The 20193-nt window shown below is 41.4% G+C and overlaps 1 protein-coding gene across 2 annotated transcripts in view; it reads right to left on the bottom strand.

Moving 5' to 3' along the window:
• Positions 1 to 18308, bottom strand: part of PSEN1 (presenilin 1) — an 80882-nt gene extending 62574 nt beyond the window's left edge. Inside the window, exons 1-2 of one of the 2 annotated variants that reach the window (XM_069092112.1) lie at positions 17938 to 18308; positions 3640 to 3785 (exon numbers count right to left, since the gene is read on the bottom strand). In XM_069092112.1, coding sequence (XP_068948213.1) covers positions 3640 to 3726 — 87 coding nt within the window. In that variant the 5' untranslated portion in view covers positions 3727 to 3785; positions 17938 to 18308. The remainder of the gene's footprint in view (positions 1 to 3639; positions 3786 to 17937) is intronic. The other variant, XM_069092113.1, reaches the window with a different exon arrangement.
• Positions 18309 to 20193: the final 1885 nt, after the last annotated feature.

Genomic DNA, 20193 nt, shown 5'->3' with positions numbered 1-20193 from the left:
GGACCACCACCCAAGAGTGGGACCCAGATCCAAGCAGGTCAAAGCAAAAGTGATTACCCTCTGAATGGTCACTTGGTCCCCCTACAATCTGCAGGCCAGGATCTCTGGAGGCAGCCATGCCATAGCAGCTGCAGCTGTTATGCCTTGCCACTTCTCACCTTGGGGGCAGGAGACAGACCATACTCTTCTGTCACCCAGTTCCAACAGAGTTCCCCACTGACCTTTTACTTTTCTCCTTGGTGTTTATGGTTGAGAAGTCTGGAAACTGCCACAGCTGCTCATGATTCACTTTCCTGAAGTCTGCTCCAGCCAGTCGGGACCACACGCTGGACTGCACTTGGCTCCCAGCTGGGTGTGATAGACCCTTCCTGTCGGCCTGCTAGGCTGGCTTCAGTGGGAAATTTGTTTATCTCTGTCACTTTGTGGGTTCTGGAGCTCTATAATTTGTTTAGAGTCATATTTTACAGATAATGGAGGTGGTTGTGGGGGGAGCTCAGAGAATTTCCTGCTTCTACTCCACCATCTTGGCTCCATCCCCTAAGTTTTTTATTTCTAGTGACAATTTTAAAAAAAAATTCATCATCAACAGATATGAAAGGCACAAACTTCTTTGGTTTTATACATGTTGGCTAGCTGGGTTTACATTATCTCTGGAACATCAGAGTTAGTATTAAACTATCTAAGGACACATGGAAACCAATAAACTCTAAAGTTGGAAGTGGAACACATTTGATATCACTAAGGAGCCCATGTGTTATGTTCTTTAATTTCAAAAATCAGTGTGGATATTTCTCCTCCCAATATAGAGGAAAAAACAAATCACCTGGTGGACAATCCTCTAAGGATGAGCCTCCCCAAAGCTGGCCTTTGATGAAAGACATATTGCTGAGCTCATATTCAAAGTATTTCCAACATGTTAAAAGCACGTATTCCCTTGGCAAAGCCTTTGAGAATTCAGGGTCACCTTCACACAACAGGACTTCAGTGGCACAGCTGTATATAGGTATGATTTGTATGGGGTTTTGAGTGTGTTTGTTGACTAGTAGAGAAATGTGACTATATCAATATAAAAAACCTCCCAATGTTTGGAGACTATATCAAAACGGATCAGCAACATGACTGTTCACTGATAATCCTAGAGTGTTATGGCCACTAGGAGTTTAAGTGATTTGCCCATGGTCATAAAGATAACACTTGACCTAGTTTTTACTGATTTCAAGGTCAGATGTCTTTTCACTATACCATGTTGCCTTATTGTATGTTCTGAATATTTTTGCTGATCTGAAAGGAAAAAAATGGCAAGTTTAGAGAGAAGGGAAGGAAGGTTAGGCTAGTGATTTAAAAGACGATGTCTTCCATTTCAAGTGTGCCATGAGAACAAGATAGAATAAGGAAGCTAGATGGCTTTCCAGTTTGTCTTGGATCTGGTCTTCACAGATTTATTATTTTATTGGAAATTTTCATTCCTATACTATCAGTCACATCAAGAAATGTCTGAGGGTGGCTAGGTGGCGCAGTGAGTAAAGCGCCAGCCCCGGAGTCAGGAGGACCCAAGTTCGGTTCCAGCCTCAGACACTTAACACCCACACAAAAAAACTAGCCGTGTAACCTTGGGCAAGTTACTTAACCCTAACTGCCCTTCAAAAAAGGCAAAAAAAAAAAAGTCTGAGCATTATGCTAGATGCTGTGGGAGATAAGAAGCAGAAAATATAGTACCTGCCCTCCACAAGTTTACAAGGTTAGATGAAAAGACAAGACATAATAACAGCCTCTACCTCCCAGGATTACTGTGAGGACTGAAGGAGATCCCTCCCTGCCTCTATAAGGAAAGGAGATGACATGCAACACATCACTCTCCATCTTTTGAGTTGGTTCATTTGTCTATGGACTCCCGACCTTGGCCCAGTCATGTTGACTAGGGTCTGAGAGAATGCAAACTTATCTAACACATTATATAGGCAGTCACAGACCCAGTCCATGTTTTATCTTCCTATCCCATCCAGCTGTCCATCCAGGTCATCTCACCATCTGTTCTTTGTTCCCCCATTTCCCACTCTTTACCTTCTGTTCACAGCAAAGTAATTAAATCAATATCAATCAATTAATCAAAAAATATTTATTAAGTGCCTAATATATGCCAGGCACTGGGTATACAAATACAAAAAGTGGATCAGTCCCTACTTACAAGGAATTTATTCTAATGGGGGATGTGAATACACAACCATAAAGTGAATGGACACAAATATATACAAGGTATACAGGAAAAGGATCCTAGTAGGTTAGGGGGTAGGGATGAGGGGGCAGGAAAGGCTTAATGCACAAAAGTATGCCAAGCTGCATCTTAAAGGAAGAGGCAGAGGGGTGCATGCCAGACACAGGGGAAAGCCAGAACGAAGGCAGAGGTAAAGAAAACGGAATGTCACATCTGAGGAAGAGAGAAAAGGTAAATTTGGCTGGATCAAAAGTGTGGACGGGGAAATTATGTCAAATGAATCCGGAAAGCTAGCACCAGATTACAGAGGATTTTAAAAGCTAAACAGAGGAGCTTATTTTATCACAGAGCAGAGATGGAGAACTTGTAGCCTCAAGACCACATGTGGCCTTCTAGGTCCTTGGGTATAGCCTTTTGACTGAGTCCCAAGTTTTATAGAACAAATTCTTTTATTAATGGAATTTTCTTCTGTGAAGTTTGGATTCAGTCAAAGACCTAAGAGGGCCACATGTGCTCTTGAGGCCACAGGTTCCTTTACTCCTGTTCTAGAGGCAATAGGGAGCTACTACAGTTTATTGAGTAGGGAAGTCACAGTCAATTCTGTATTTAAGGAAAATTACTTTGCAATAGTACTACTGTTTTTGGTAAAGGCCCTATGGATCAACTCATTACTCCTGTGACTATTCTAATCAAAACTCCTTTCCTTGGTCAACATTCCCCCAAAAGGTGTTGTCTCTTCCCATTAGGATACAAGCTCCTTGAGAATATGGAGTATGGACTGTTTCATTTTTTATTTTTGTATTCCCAAAGCTTAGCACAGTGTGTGGCACATGAGCTCTTAATGAATGCTTTTTTTCACTGATGTATTCATCCTTCACCTCTAACCAGCTCCTAAGGCCATCTTGCTAAAACCACTGGCAGTGATGAAAGCTGCTATCATGAAGAAGGATAAAACATATTCTCAAAGCTGCAGAAACACCTATTCTGATCATAGGGACTGTTCTGTGGTGTCATTTAAGTAAAGGGAGATAGTGTTTTACAAGTGAGGAAATCTGAAAACTGAAGTCACCATTAGAGGGAGAACACAGGCTATAGCAGCAGAAGTCACACAATCCATGCATTCCCTATGGTTAGAGCCTCAATTCTGAAATTTCTCGGTTAGAGAATATATAACCAAAAGCAGGAAGCCACAAAAATGAGACACAATGATCACCACAGCAGGTCTGTGGAAGTAATTCCACTTGCTCAAGGCTGGCTATGATTCCATGCTGCTGAAGTATCATGAGCTGTAAGAAAGGGCGGTAACAGGCAGCTGGCTTCCTCTACCCTCTCCTTCTCTTAGTTTTCCCAGGGCGTGTGAGAGAGAGATGAATCTACACACAGATGGAAAACAGCTGAAAGAATTAAAGGTAAAAGCTTCACTATACCTGGCTACGTACTGTATTGCTCATATGGCTGTCTTCTGTCATCTGTGCATTCTGGAAGTAGGGTAAGGGTGCAGATAGCTCCGTCATTGGAGCAGCCTTATAGACACACTTCTCTTTTCCACAAAAACACAAAACCTCTTGCAATGCTGAAAAAGGGAAAAGAGAGAATATACTTACATGTTAAGGTTACAGTTGTCTTAAAAAAAAACTTGTATACACGTTACAAAAGTAATCCTTTTAAAACAATTTTATTTTTAATATACTCTTCAATATAACCAAACTATTTAGTTGATCTGAGGCATTTACTATTGACCCTCCTACAGGCCTGGAAACTCCCTGGAACTCTCCTAGAATCTTCTCACTTGATCTGGCATTCACCTGAGGCTATAATTCCTTCAACTGGCCTTTCATTATCTCTAAGTGGGAAGGCTAGGTGGTGCAATGAATAGAGCACCAGCCCCGGAGTCAGGAGGACCTGAGTTCAAATTTGACCTCATTCACTTAACACTTGCTAGCCATGTGACCTTGGGCAAGTCACTTAACCCCAATTGCCCAGCCTTCAACCTCCAAAAAGCAAAAAAAAAAAAAAATCATTATCTCTAAGTTCCATTCTGTTACCCTTAACCTAGTCCAGGCTTTCATTGTCTTTTACCTCTGGACTGCCTCAGCTATTTCCCATCATTGATCCTATCAAGACCTCACTGACCACATGGTCCAGGTCCCTGCTGTTCCTGGCCCTTTTCTGTTACCTCACAGTGTAATATTAAGGGAATCTAAAGATCTTCCCTACCATAGGCAGGCACAAAGAGCCCTGGCCCAGAGCTAATCAGGTTGTGACCTATATGGAGTTTCCAATTAAGTGCTGAAGCACAAGGATTTTCAAGCTCCTAAGCATTCAGATGCTGAGTCTTTGTTATATATTCTGGGAAGTTAGTATTTTGCTTTGGGGGTTCACTTAGAAGGAGGACCTTTTGATTTCCTGGTTGAGACTCTGAGTAGCCATATGTTCAGAGGCACCTCCCTCCCCCACTCAGATGTCTGTGCTCCCTCAATCCAGTGATGTATATAAAGTGTATAGCAATACTGCTTTACTCAGACAGTTGGAGTCCTTTCTGTTGATCTTTGTGCTAATTTCTCTGCTTGTATTTTCTCCAAGTTCAGGGTGCTTTCTCAAAGAGGACCATGAACTAGTAATGTAATTAAAAGTAGGACGGTTGGGGCGGCTAGGTGGCGCAGGGAATAGAGCACTGGCCCTGAAGTCAGGAGGACCTGAGTCCACTTAACGCTTACTACCTGTGTGACCTTGGGCAAGTCACTTAACCCCAATTGCCCTCCAAAAAGACAAAAAAAAAAGTAGGACTGTTAACCCCTTTTTGAGCAGTCTTTCCTTTAAAAGCAAATAAAAGGGGCGCCCAGGTGGAGCAGTGAGTAAGGTATCAAGAGACCCGGATCGGTTCCGGCCTCAGATACATGGCACCGACACAAAATAACTGGCTGTGTAACCTTGAGCAAGTTACTTAACCCCAATTGCTTTAAAAAAAAAAAAAAGCAGATAAAAGAACCTGTGTTAGCAGGTCATCCATAGATTTGACAATAGGTCCCTGCCCTCCTAGCACAGAGCAAATATAAATACTAAATAGTAACTGTTTTTCTTTTGCCCAGGAATCCTGAGGATCTTGCCCTCTCAGTTTGAGCTGTTTTTTTTTTTTTTTTCAATTAAAGGGGTCATCCCTTGAATAACTACTTAAAGAGGCCTATTCACTGAATGGGCCATTATCTCACTCAAAGAGAGAACCTGAAAAGATCTTAGCCTAAAAGGGCCTAGGTCTCCCATTGCATCCTGGGCCATCTCTAGTGGTGCTGATAAATATCTAGCCACCTGGACCCAGATGGTTCTGGAGGAGAAAATGAAGTTGGTGACTTAGCACAGCCCTCCCTCACTCAAATCAAAGTCAACTGCAAGTCATGTCATTATCTCCCTGATGTCAAGGACCTCTTCAAGAACAAAAGACAAACCCAAGTGTGCTTGCTACTACGCACATAGTCACCCCAGCCATTGCTAATATGTTGTCGGCCATTCCCATCAAGATCCTCCCAGAACCCTCCTGCAATCAGCCCAGACTACTTGGCCAACCCTATGTCCCTACCAGTCTTTCTGTATATAAGATCCATCTTGACTTCCATGAAGGTGCTCAGATTCAATCTGACTTTAAGAGTCTGGCCAATACGGCAGATTTTAAATAAACTTTGTTTTAATTTGGCTGAAAGAAGGTTTGGGTCAAATTCATTAGGGGAGGACCTGCATGTCACTATTTTGGGGTCCCAGCACTCCTAAACTTCAACACTATTACCTTTGGATTATACCAGGATCTCTATTTCTCAAGCTGGATTCCATCAGTTCAATTAGGGTTAAACAATTCATCTTGGTAATCAAAACCCATGCTAATCAAATACTCATAAGATTAGGCAATAAGCCACAAAGTTATTCTATTAATATAAAATGAAAAATATATTTTGCGGGGCAGCTAGGTGGTGCAGTGAATAGAGCACCGACCCTGGAGTCAGGGGGACCTGAGTTCAAATCCAGCCTCAGACACTTGACACTCTTACTAGCCGTGTGACCCTTGGGCAAATCACTTAACCCCAACTGCCCTCCAAAAAGCAAAAAATAAATACACACACACACATATTGTCTGAGTAAAATATACCCTCTTCCTGATGAGTGAGTCTATTTAGGAAATAACTTAAAAGATCAGAAGGCTAATGAATACAGAATTAAAATAAAGGAAGTTGAATAATATTTAGAGAAATGTTCTTTAGGTTATAGTAGACTAATTAATGACCCATGTCCATTATCTATTTAAACAGAAACAGGAATGTAGAATCAAAGTATCTTCTCTCCTTGAGTCAAGGCTGTAAATTCTTACTCTTAAGCTAAGCTTTTATCTGTGTCCGATGCTAGGTCTCCCTTCTTAAAATAATCTTTAAATCCTTCAAAGTTCATGTACATTTATTATCTCATCTGATATGCACTACAACAATGAGCTAAGGTAGATATTATTATTCCCTTGTGACAAATGAGAAAAAAGAAATGCAGAAGTTAAATTTGTATAATCTCATACTGTTAGGAGGGAAAGGGCCAAGTAAGTCTTCTCCTGCTGCCCCCAGACTCTTCCCTCTGTGCCATCTTAGTTTCTCATTTAAAAGAGTGCAGTTATCCCTTCCACACAGAGACTTTACCCATTGAGGTTTCAATATATGGTGGGTAGGCATGAGGAATTAAAAGAGAACTGGGGGGCAGTTTTGCAGAAGCCAAAGACAACACAGAGCCTATGACCAAATACTTAACCCAAATTTTACAATAAGGTATTATAAACACCCGATAAAATAGAAAGAAAAAAGTCAGACTTCTCTGGTATGAAGGGAGGGCCAAAAATTTTTACCCAGATTTTCCAGATCAAGGAGGCACCTTTTCCCTAACCCCAGCAATGTGGAAGGAATAACTGTACTTCCACTACAATATGGAAAGTCTATTGTACTCATCAGTACTGTTTTTCAAATTTCCCTCTAGTAGATCTAACTATTCCAACAAACTTTTTGTCTAATTCCCTTTCTTGTCTCCAAATTCCTGATGGCCCAGAGAAGACTTAACACCTACATCAAGTCACCCAGTCATTCACTATCATGAAATTCTACTTGCACAGGACTTATCCTTTTTAAGATTTTAATCTTAAATCCTACTTTGATACTTCATTCCGTATGAAGAGGAACCCCGAATCTCAAAGGCCAGGCAGCAGAGCACAAGCTCAAGCAGGTACTATCATGCTGCAAAAATCCTAAGCATGGGGCAACAGGCTATACAATAGCTGCTGGCCAAGGACCACGCTAAATTCAGAAGGACTAATTACCAAGTTGGTTACAAGATGATCCGCAAATCTTAATGACCTTCTATTGAGGTGTGGAGGCCTGGTGAGTATTCTGTTATGAGAGAATACTCATAACAATGAAATCATCTGTTATGGAAAGTTTATGGAAATCCAGCAAAGTTTGCTTGTTTCATAAAAGAACTCTGACCTTTGAACTATACTACACATGAGAACTATTTCACACAACAATGTACTGTTGAATTTCCCCTCATTTCACGATTCTCTTACCGTAAGAAGTCATTACAATTTTTTTTCTTTCACCCAAACCACATAAAAGCAGTTGTTCTTTTCCATTTGGCAAAGACACAGAACTATAGTTTAGCTCCTAATTATTAGTATATAGATTATTCATGACAATGTTTTTGTCCTAGACTAGCTTCCCTGACAACTGAAAATATATTTCTGTACCACCTGCCCCAACAAGCAGCTGTAATTGTGTTGCATATCAATTTAATATTACCTGTACTTATTTTAAACCAGGAATAATTTTATAGAAAAACAGTGTTGTATAGTGTATGGAGAGCTTGCATAGATGTCTGGAAGCTGAATAAAAACCTGAACCCTCTCACATCCTGGTTGAGAGACCCTGGGCAAGTCACTAAACCTCTCTCAATACCCAGACTACCTTCTTTCTTTTTTGGTCTTTTTGGAGGGGAAGGCAGGGCAATTGGGGTTAAGTGACTTGCCCAAGGTCAAACAGCTAATGTCAAGTGTCTGCAGCAACATTTGAACTCAGGTCCTCCTGACTCCAGGGTGGGTGCTCTATTCACTATGCTACATAGCTGCCCCTTAACTATGCTTTTTAATGAAGTGATCTCTAACTTTTTGTTACCGTGTTTCCCCGATAATAAGACACTGTCTTATTAATTTTTTTGGACAGAAAAACACCAGAGGGCTTATTTTCAGGGGAGGGCTTATTTTAATGAACATTGACAGCAATTTTAATAAACAGGTAAATGTGAACAAAAAATGTACCTTTATTCAATAATGAATTCAATAAAGAACAGGATGACGCGCTCACTGATGCAGCTCTGATTGGATGCAGTTCGGAGCGCGGTGTGCTTTTCACTGGGGGGGGGGATGGTGCATACAGAGGGTACCGTAATGTAGCGTGTAGCGCAGGGGATCACCTTCACTACAGTAGCAATCTCAATAGGGCTTATTTTCGGGGGAGGGCTTATTTTAGAGGAATCTTACACAGTAAGGGGAGGGCTTATTTTTGGGATAGGTCTTATTATCGGGGAAACACGGTAGTTCATCCCATCAGTAAAAATTTTTGAGCATGTACCTCCAATATATGTGTATTTGTATATAAATCATAGATATAATATTGTACAAATATGTGAGTAAAATACACACAAAAATAAAATTTCTAAGTAATATAAAAATGAAACAATTTTTTAAAAATGTAATTTCATTAGTGGTATAAAATCTTTTTTTAGCTCTTATCAATACATTAATAATAATAATAATAATTTTGGTAAAAGCATTAAGGTTAAATATGTTATTTTCAAAAAAAAAGAAAAATCCCTGTGCTTGTACTGAGGGATATGTGAGTAAATGAATGAGAGGGAAGCAGGGAAGGAAGGAAGGAAGGAAGGAAGGAAGGAAGGAAGGAAGGAAGGAAGGAAGGAAGGAAGGGAGGGAGGGAGGGAGGGAGGAGAAAACAAGAAAGAAGAAAAAAAGGAGAAAGAAAAGGAAATGAGGAAAAAAGGAAAGCATTTTTTTAAGAGTTTACTATGTGCCAACCCTGTGCTAAGCACTAGGCATACACATAAAAAAGTGAATTTCTGCCCTCAAAAAGTTTGCTTTATAATGGGAGACTACACAATTGGGGTAATTGGTTTGTTTGGTTGATGGCCAGGTGTAATAGTAATGAAATCTGAAGATCCCTTTATATTGCCAAGCTAAGAGGTACTTAGCACCCAGTTTCAAATTAAGCCTCTGTTAAAGAAACAGAACAGGAAGGGGCTGAACAGGGAGGAGCTATACCATATTTAAGGAAGAGCACAAGCTGGACAGTCAGAATTTCCTAGGGTGAGCATCATGGAAGGCAGGGCAGCTGCTGATGGATTGAAGACTGAACTGAGAATTGAGAAGAACTGAGAAGAGGAATGAGAATTGAGAACTGAGACAGAATTTCTTGGAGCAAGCCACATGGAGGCTGGATAAAGTGATTTAGATTTTGAGAACGGAGCTTATGGTGCTGAGGATTTCCAAGAGCCAGCTGGAGCTGCCATGACTGCTGTGCCAGTACTTGGTATGTTTGTTTTGATGTTACTTTGTCAAATTCGTTTGTAGAGGCCTCCTACCTTGTTGGGCACAGGCTGATTTCACAGACAGAAACTGAACTGAAGTGAATGCCAGTTATTGTGTCTTTGTTAAGCTTTTTTCCCCAGGAACAGGAACTGCTGAGAACTTGCCTCAGGTCAAGATAAAGAAAAGACCTCTCCTGGGATACTGAATGCTATGATGATATTGTAACCTAGGAGTGGATGGCTTTTGTGTTTTGTGACTGACCAAATGAATGTACTTTGTTTATGACTGGAAACTAATATCCATTTGAGGAGAGAAACTTTGTGACTGTACTTTGTTGAAAATTATGTGACCACTTTGGTGAAAACTATGTGGCCATTTTAGTGATAAGTTGTTGAGTTGTGACGTGATAAATGCTGTATTTTGATTTTCTGTGATAAGTTGTAACATTGTAAATGCTGTACCTTGATTTTTTTGTGAATGTTTTGCTCTGATTTGTTATCGAACAAATAGAGAGTTCCCTATACTCTGTAATCAGAATCTTAAAAGCTGTTCACAGCAGCAGTCCTCTGGAAAGCTGCTGGTGCTTGGCTTTACACCTGGGAAAGGCATTATGATCAGGGAAAGTCACAGAGATAGTAAGTGGAATGGGAAGTCATGAATGGAACAACAGGACAGTCACCTGACACGTCTTTTATCAGATTACATAGTTCTCAGAGCAGGAGGTAAAGGGGGCGTCAGAAGGGAGAAGCAAGGCATGAGGGCCAAAAGGATCAGGAGAAACCAAGGCTTCGTGGTCCCAGGGAGTGCATAGCAGAGTGACTCAGTTCCTCTCAGGAAGTCCAGTTTGGACAGTGTAGCAGCAGCAGAAGCAGAAAAGGCAAGGTAGAAGACAGGTAGGTTTTAGGGAAAAGATAATAAAATGAAATCTGTGCTACAGATGTTAACTCATGCACACAGGTCCACCTAGTGCAAGTCACAGTACCACTTAAAATGAAAAGAGGCAGGGCTCTTATGCACAGGTCACTGCTCCAGAACAAAGAGCCCATCTTTCTAGAAGGGCCTGATGAGTAGACAGAATTTTTTCTGTGCAGCTGCTACTGTTAAGATACGTGGGTAAGTGATAATAGCCCTTGGAAGTATAAGCCCAGTAGAAAAGGAAAGGCCAATGCTAAGAGCTGAGGATACAAAGAAAGGCGAAAGGTAAGTTTTGGCTTCCAAAGAGCTTCCATACAAACAACTGTGTACAAACATGTTATAAACGGGAATAAATTGGAAATAATCAACATTCAGAAGGCACTAGAATAAAAGTAATAGGAAAGGCTTCTTCTAGAAGGTAGGATTATTAACTGGGACCTGAAGGAAGCCAGGAGAAAGAGATGAGGAAAGAAAGTATTCCAGGCAACAAGGACAGCTGGGAAAATGCCCAGAGTTGGGGCTGGTAGTTGGCAGAGTTAACAGCTCACAGACCCTGGAGTCAGAAGAACCTGAGTTCAAATCTGGCCTCCGATACTTGACACCTACTGTTGAGCACAACCCCACCTTCCATTCCCTTAATTGAGCTGTAAGCCACAACTCCACCTTCCCTTCCCTTCCACTGATCTGTAAGCAGGCATTTTAGCATACCTTTACCCTTCCCTTCCCTCCCATTGATCTGTAAGCAGGAATTTTAGCATAACTTTTACCCTTCCCTCTCCTAATTGATCCCTGGGTGGGGGTTTCAGCTTAGGGTAAAATCCCTGCTCCATTCTTCCCTGCCCCCTACTGGGTGTTCCCAATCTCCACCCATTCTGTGTTCCCTGTACCTCAGCCTAGGAAAAACTTTCAGGAAAATTCAAATATACACTGACCAATCACTGACTGTAGTTTCAGCTTATGTAACCTGTCTATTGTAATATCTTTAAAAACCGGCATACTCTTGATGTCAATTTACTGTCTGATTTGGGTATGTGACCCCAGCAGTCCTGTGGTAATAAAATCCACTTCCAATTTTAATCTCCGGGATCTTCTGTCTCGCTCCATTATGCCCTACACTACTAGCTGTTTAGCTTGGGCAAGTCACTTAACCCCAAATGCCGCCTTGCCTTCTGCCCTCCAAAAGAAAAGAAAATGCCCAGAGTTGCAAGAAAGGGTATCATTAAGTAGGCCAGTGTTACTAAAGTACTGAGTGGAAAAATTGGGGGTAGAGGGGAAGGGGAAAGAAGCAAATATGATGATGGGCTTTTTTTTTTTTTTTTTGCTTTTTTTGGATCGGGAAGGCAGGGCAATTGGGGTTAAGTGACTTGCCTGAGGTCAGACAGCTACTAAGTGTTAAGTATCTGAGGCTACTTTTAAACTCAGGTCCTCTTGACTCCAGGGCCAGTGCTCTATTCACTTCATCCACTTAGCTGCCCCAATGATGAGCTCTTAACAAGAGGATTTTATGAATATAGGGGTGACAAGGTCACAGTTTCAATTTAGGAAGGTCATTTAGACAGATGAGTGGAGGAAGAATTACCTGGGGCAGAAAGACCAAGCAATTGCAAAAAAAAAAAAAAAAAGATGTGAAGTGATGATGGTTTACACCAGAAAGGCAGCAATCAGAGGAAAGAAGGCAGCATATCTGAGAGGTGTTATAAAAATCAACAGGTCTTGTCAATAGACTGGATACAGAGGGGCAAGAGAGAGTGAGGAGTGAGAATTTTTGAGCCTGGGTGGAGAGTAATAGAGAAGTCTGGAAGGGGAGAAGTGTTTTTGGGAGGAAAGATAATGAATTCAGTTTTGGACATGTTGAGTTTGAGATGTTTGTGAGACATCTAGTTCAAGATGTCCAATAAGCAGTTGGAGATGCTAATGAGAGGTCAGCAGAAGTTAGGACTGTATAAGTAGATCTGAGAATAATCAGCACAGAAATGATCAATGAATCTATGGGAAATGAGATCGCCAAACAATATAACATGATCTGAACTGGTTTCATATGTTATTCCCAAAAAGCAACATGTTCTCTCCTATTTCCTTTTCTTTGCATGGGCAGTTTCCCATGGCTAGAATAATTTCCTTATTCACCGCCAGCCCTTGGAAACCCCAGGTTCCTTCAAAGGTCAGCTCAAGTGACGCTTTCTTCAAAAGGCCTTTCTTAATTCCTTCAGGTGTCAGTGACCCAACCAAAATGACTATGTGCTTGCAAAAATCCTGTACTGAGGTATCTGTGATTATATTCTCTTAAAAAAAGTAAGGTCCTTGGGGGCAGGGACTGTCTCATTTTTATATATGCATTCCTAGTGCTTACCACATAGGAAATAATTAAATGCCTGTAATTGAATTAATCATATAACAGATCATGCTGGGATTCTATGAACAAGCCTTTTGGCAAGAACACAATTACTTCAAGGATGATCTTTCTCTTTATCTAGAAGTCCTCTTTATATGGAAAGCAGTGTTTACTAATATTACAACTTTAGTCAAACATAGTGAAAACCAACCAAAAGCTTGGGGGGAGGGGAGAGAGGTAAGTTGGTGTGAGAAGGGAAAAAAGGGGAGGCAAACCCAAACTAGTCTGGTTTAGTAAGGGACAGCAGACATCCAGATAACATACATTGGGAAGTTCCATTACCCTACTGTTTGAGCAGACATGGCATTAGCACTGGTGACATTTATAACATTCACTTTGTTATAATGGGAAAGAGGAAGAAGACTTACTTGAAAGTGGAGCTTTTACTTATCATCAGTGAGATTTCAAAAATATCACTATGTGAGCCACCAAGACTTCTGCCAGAGGCTCCCTGAGATTCAGTATCTGGGAAATGATGTGAGAAATTTTGTTTCCACATAATTAAAAGTGCTCCTATCTCTGACAGCAGAAGGTGGGTCAGAGGTGACTGGTTTTAATCAGGGCTGTGAACTAGCAGGGCCAGGCTTATGATCAGGTAAGGGGTGAGAGGCTTGTATGCATGCTTGCCTGCCAAGCTATTAGAGGGGAGCATGACGTGGGCAGTTCAAGAGGTTGCACTTAGCCAACGGAGAACAAGGTGGGAAATTCTAAAGGAAGCAGTATAAAAGGACTCACATTTGTCTGAGTAGGCTTACTCCATTAAGGGAGATACTCATTTATTCAAGAAAGAATAAATTGCAAAATAAATGTAATAAAACTCTTCCTGGCTTTCCAACGAATATTATGTGTTTCTAGACTAAATATATTTCTCACAAGTACAACAGTGCAATTCATTTCCATTCATTTTTTTTCCTCAAGGCACGTGGTTAACTAAATCATTAATGACTAGACAAAAACGAAACAAAACAAAACAAATCTCATCTTTTAATAAGTATATGTATTTCCTGTCCCACATTTTACCTACACAAAGACTAAAATCTCAACAGAGGCATTTAGGAGGTTGTGATGTCTTGAAAAGAAAATTAGTTCTCTGTACTGATAAGGGGTGGGGGTAGAGTGAGGGTGGGTGGGTAAAAATAAAAAGTAGGGTTTATTTTTTTTTTTAATACAAATTGCACCAAGAAAACCTGATGCTCAGAGAGAACACTTTAACCTCTCATAATTTCCCAAGCTCAAATTTCACATATAGCATTATTACTCATTTTAATCCAACAAGCATTTATTAAGGCTTACTAAAAGTAACATGACTTAGAGGATAAGAGGTCCCACTTGGGAATAAGGATGACCTGGGTTAATGTACTGTTTCTGAAACATACTAGATAATATCATATACCGTGTTTCTCCGATAATAAGACACTGTCTTATTATATTTTTTTTGGACAGAAAAACACCAGAGGTCTTATTTTCAGGGGAGGGCTTATTTTAATGAACATTGACAGCAATTTTAATAAACAGGTAAATGTGAACAAAAAAATGTACCTTTATTCAATAAGCAAATCACTGGGGAAGAACAGGATGACGTGCTCACTGCTGCAGCTCTGATTGGATGCAGCTCGGAGCACGGCGTGTGTTTCACGGGGGGGTGGAGGGGACGGTGCATACAGAGGGTACCGTAATGTAGCGTGTAGCACAGGGGATCACCTTCACTACAGTAGCAATCTCAATAGGGCTTATTTTTCAGGGGAGGGCTTCTTACACAGTAAGGGGAGGGCTTATTTTTGGGATAGGTCTTATTATCGGGGAAACATGGTAGCTAATCACTTAGCTTCTTCAAGATAAATCAAGACCTCACCCTGTGATGTTACTGGTCCTTTTAGAAAACAAAAGATGAATTACAATTAACAAAAATACCAGGTAATTCTCTAAGACTACAAGTTCCTAAAAGGTTGCTGATCTGCATCAGTGGATGAAATTTCCACAGGCAGTTTCCCATCAATTTTTCTTTATGATGAAATCATAGATCCAGAATAAAACTGTCCTCTGCCCTAGAGATTCAAAGACAAGATGGAAAATAATCCCTAACTTCAAAGAGTTTATACTGTACTTCTCTCAGTTACTGGGACTTTTTTCCCTATTCGTCAACAGAGAAAAATGGGAAAAGGGTTTCATTTCTAGAAGAGACAAAATCTAGGAACTGATCTCAGTCCTTGAGTACAAAAAAATTGTCACATGACTAAACAATGAGCTTGAATAAAATGACCCATTCTTCTTTCACTCTGAAAATTAATTTATCTTGTATTTTAATATCTCCCAACAATAACAGTGATAATAATAACAATCATTTTCATAGCACATCACCATCTTTTTCATATGAACTCTTGTCTAGCACTGCCTCCTTCATCTTATATTTGTGAAGCTGCTTTTTTTTTCTAAACCCAATGTATGTGTACTGGAGAGTTCCACTTTTCCTGATGCCAAAGTCTGCCCTGTATGCACTATATTTGCCTCTTTATTCAGGCTTTACTAACAATGAGACAAGATTGGCATTTAAGACAAATTATATGATTGACTTGGGTAATACACAATGGTGTCTATAATAGATATATCTTATAAACATTTTTCTTGTAAGCTTAGAAAAAAAACAAAAATTTAAAATCCAAAAGATTTAATAAACCCTAATCAATTACTTGCCTGGAATAAAACTCATGGAATGGAAAATTCAGAGATAGCATAATTTGGTACAGAAATGCACAAAACAACCCATTCTGGATTCTAATGTCACTTCTGATTTTCTATGACATTGAGCAAGCCTAATTTGTTTCCCCTTCTGAGAAAGTAGGGAAAGATTTTCTAACTTTGCTTCCTCTACAAAGCTAGTATTGAAGTCATCAAGTTTCCTTTTTTTTTAACGGTCTCTTTTTTCCCGGTCTTATTTTGGATTTAAATAGCCTTTTAGGTAACCACTAGTAGCCAAAAATCAAGTAAGTGAGAACTTTACTATCATTTGTTCACTGTATATTTACTGGTTTACTTTTAAATAGTTTCATTTCACTTTTCTAAAGAACTAAATATATCTGTAATATAGGCAGGTGGTGCTGTGCCTGGACTCAGGAAGATTCATCTTCTGGAATTCAAGTCTGGCCTCAAGACTCTTACTAGTTTTGTGTCCTTGGGCAATTCTCAACCCTGTTTGCCTCAGTTTCCTTATCTGTAAAATGCACTGGAGTGGCAAACCAATCCAGTATCTCTGCCAATGGGGTCACAACGTGAGACAAAACTGAGTACTGATAAGGGCTACCACAAAAAAATGTACTAAGATAATGCCTGATGCCTACAAAAATTCTTTTTCTCTAGTTTTCTTTTCCTTGGCTTAGGTTCAATTTATTAAACATTTACCTAAGGCACTGTGCTAAGAGTTTGTAAGTGATATAAAGATATGTAAGAAATAACCCTTGCCGGGGCTGCTAGGTGGTGCAATGAGTAAAGCGCTGGCCCTGGAGTCAGGAGGACTCGAGTTTGGTTCCGACCTCAGACATTTAACACCCCCCCACACACACACACAAAAAAAAACTAGCTGTGTAACCTTGGGCAAGTTACTTAACCCCAATTGCCCTCCAAAAGGCAAAAAAAAAAAAAAAAAAAGAAATAATCCTTGCTACTGAGGTTACAATCTAAGAAGAACCAGGAGGCAACTAGGTAGTGCAGTGTTTGGATCTGGAGCTCTAAAGACCCCAGTTCAAGTCTGGCCTCGGACTCTTACTAGTTGTGTGACTCTGAGCTAGTCACTTAACTTTATGTGCCTCAGTTTCACCTGCCTCTCCTCCTTGTTGTGAGGATAAAATGAGGTATTATTTGTAACCTTTTCAAACTTTAAGGTGATATGTAAATGCCAGCTATTATTACTAACCAACAATAATTTCCTGAGAGAAAATACAAAAACATGTTTTGCTTATGCCGTTTTTAAGCTCATATGAAACAAATGCTCAGAACCTCCCCACCCCTCCAAATTATTCTTCTGAAAATGTTCATTAAAGTTACACCACAAAGGTTCCCCCACAGAAGCATTATCTAAATGCTTTGTGACAGCGATGTTCGATGTTCTTCATTAACACGAAAACTAAATACGCTTGTTTTCTAAAAAGCCCGAGGACTTAACGAGTACAGAGTCCGGGCGGGCGGAGTGCATCGCAAGTAAAACTTAAATGCCCACACGTTCTTGGTGACTCAGTCACACCGCCAGCAGTAAACCTGGATTTCCTGGTTGGGTGGCAGGACAGCCCCAGACGGTGAGGGCGGGAACAGAGGGGCGACCAAGGGCACTCGAGGGGGACAGGGGGGGCAGTTTTGCACGAGCTGCTGCATCTTAAAGAGCGCAAAGTTTCAGCTGCCTCTGTTTCCCCACTAAAATCTCCCCAAGTCCAGGCGGACAGGCCAAGTTCGCTTTGACCCAGCCTGGGACGGTTGGGGGCGGTTCCACCCCTACACTGAGATACTGCTGAGGTTAGTTTTGCACCAACTGCCTGCGGCTCCCTCGCACCCCCTGGAATTCCTGCACCGCTGCGCCCCACTGCCCGTGCCTCTTGCCACTGTGCCAGCCCAGCCCAGCCCAGGAACAAGACTCTGACCTCTCCGCCCCACCAGCCCCGGACACCCGGCACCGCTTCCTAGAAGGCGGACGGGGGCCAGGGCCACGACCGCCTTCCCAAGTCCTCGTCATGGTTACGCGGGCCGGTCTCAGCCCCGGAGGGGCCTCGCCAATCCCTGCAATGCCCTCAGAGTCCCAGCCCCACTCCTTCGTCTTCCTACCTACTCTTCCTTCCACGGACCGGCGGGCTAAATCAGTTCCCGAGTCTCGCCCTACAGGAGTCGCTTGTTTTGTTTCCAAAGGAATCTCTCAGCCGCCGTAGCTTCCGGTTCCCGGCACCTCCCGGGCGCTTTATCTGTCGTCACTTCTGGTGCGGGCACAGTACCAGCAGAAACGTGGCTGGAGCTTGTTCTTGTGGTCGTTACCTCTATGCGGTTCTCAGCCCCACTTTCTCGTGTGGGCCCCCCTGCCTCACTTGGAGCAGACGGCGGGAATCCTCTAAGCCTTTTTTTTCTAATCTTTTCAGCGTCTTCCTTCAAGAGTAACACCTGAACAGAGTCAAAGAGGAGGACCTCCCCCCGCGCCCAAACCTTCCACCTTGGGCTTCCCCATCTCTGCTCACCTTTTAAAAAAAGTTAAGGCTTCAGAGATTGCTTTCCAGTGTTTAGGGTGTGTGTATATCGATGCTTTCGAAGGATGTGGGTGCTCTCGTAATTGAACAGCTGAAAGGGACTCTTTAACGGGCCCCAACCTTTTCATTTTTACCTATTAGGTTTGGACGTGCAACGGGGAAGTTTGGTTCAGAGCTAGAATTCTCACCGGGAACATGGGAGCTCCAATTCCACTCCCTCCCCATGCACGTTGCCTTGCCGAGATGCAACATGGTGCACTGGGAAAGAGTTCTGCTTTTGGAGTCAGTGGGCCTGGTTTCGAATAATATCCTTGTCATTTATTATGTCTGTGACCTTGGGAAAATCATTTAACTTCTTTGGATATCATTTTCTTACAAAATAAGAAGATTGTCCTAGATAATCTCTAAGGCACCTTCCAGCTCTAAAATTTATGCTTCTGTCTAGAAAGTGATTTGCTTAAAGTTGTACAGGCAATTAGTTAATAATACAAGTTAGCCTAGAGTGTGGCAGAAACTTTTTTCATTTCTTTTGGGGGGGGGAGGGGGTGGCCTAAGCACAGTGCCATACCCGTGATAGGTGTTTGATAATTTCTTGTTGGATGGAATACACATTCTCTAAGAATAGGCCAACATGGTGGGTAGGTGGCACAGTGAGTAAACCCCGGCCAGCGGAGGTGGGAGGACTTAAGTTCGGCTCTGCCTCAGACACTTAACACAAAAAAACTAGCCATGTAACCTTGGGCAAGTTACTTAACCCCAATTGCCCTCCAAAAGGCAAAAAAAAAAAAAAGAATAGGCCAACACCTTTTTATCCATCTCTTTCCATGCCAACTCAGTCACTAACACTAAGCATTTTGCTATAATAACTAGGTGGAACAGCAAATGAGAATGCTGGACCTGGAGTCATGAAGACTTAACTTCCTGAGTTCAAATTTGGCCTCAAACACTAGCTGGGTGACCCTAGGCAAGTCACTAAACCCTGTTTGCCTCAGTTTCCTCATCTGTAAAATGAGCTGAGAAGGAAATCACTCCAGCGTCTGCCAAGAAAACCCCAAATGGGCTCATGAAGAGCTGGACGTGACTGAAAGACAAATATTTTTTCATCAGCCCAGGTTTCTCCAAAGTAAAGTACCAGAAAAATAGCTTGCATGTTAAAAGTAGTCTTAGACTAAACACTAGAGAATGGGTCTGAGAACAATAGAGAATGGGTCTCACATGATGCTAAAATATTCCTGAATGACCACAGTAGTGTAGTTTAACAAACTTAACTGTATGGGCCTGTACTAAGTGGTAGGGATACAAAATTAAAAGTGTAAATAGTCCAGAAATTCAAAGAACTACAGTGACTTGTAAGTAGTAAAAGTTTGAATTAAATTGATGGATTTTCTCCAGTCTTCCAGGGCCTATTTTTGCTCTTGCATCAGTGGAAAGAGCCCTAGATTTGTCGATGAGAGGCCAGCCTCTGACTCTGTCTGTAAATATAGGCAAGTCACTTGAACCTCTTTAAGTCCCAGCTCCCCACCCCTTTTTTCCATCCAGTTCAATCCAACAGATATTTTATTAAGTCACCAATGTCCTAGACACAAAAGGATACAAAGACAGTGGAAAAAGTTATTGCCCTGACTGGATACAGTATGTAAACTTACAACTATACAAACAGCCTGAGACAGGAGTGGTGTAATAGTAATGGAATTTGAAGATCCCCTTGTATTTGGCAGTCTAACAGGTACTTAAGTATTTAGTTCCAAGCTCATGATTGTGTCAAGTATTAGGACCCAGAAGTTATGAATTCCAAAGTGGAAGGACTTCCTGATATAACATGAAGGGGCTGGAAAAGGGAGGAGCT

Source organism: Petaurus breviceps, unplaced genomic scaffold, assembly GCF_028583685.1.
Source record: "Petaurus breviceps papuanus isolate PSGF00001 unplaced genomic scaffold, PetGlider_PUasm1.0 189, whole genome shotgun sequence".
In the NCBI taxonomy this organism is placed as follows: Eukaryota; Metazoa; Chordata; class Mammalia; order Diprotodontia; family Petauridae; genus Petaurus; species Petaurus breviceps.
The sequence above is the reverse complement of the archived record's forward strand: the minus strand, read 5'-3'. Positions and strand labels throughout refer to the sequence as shown.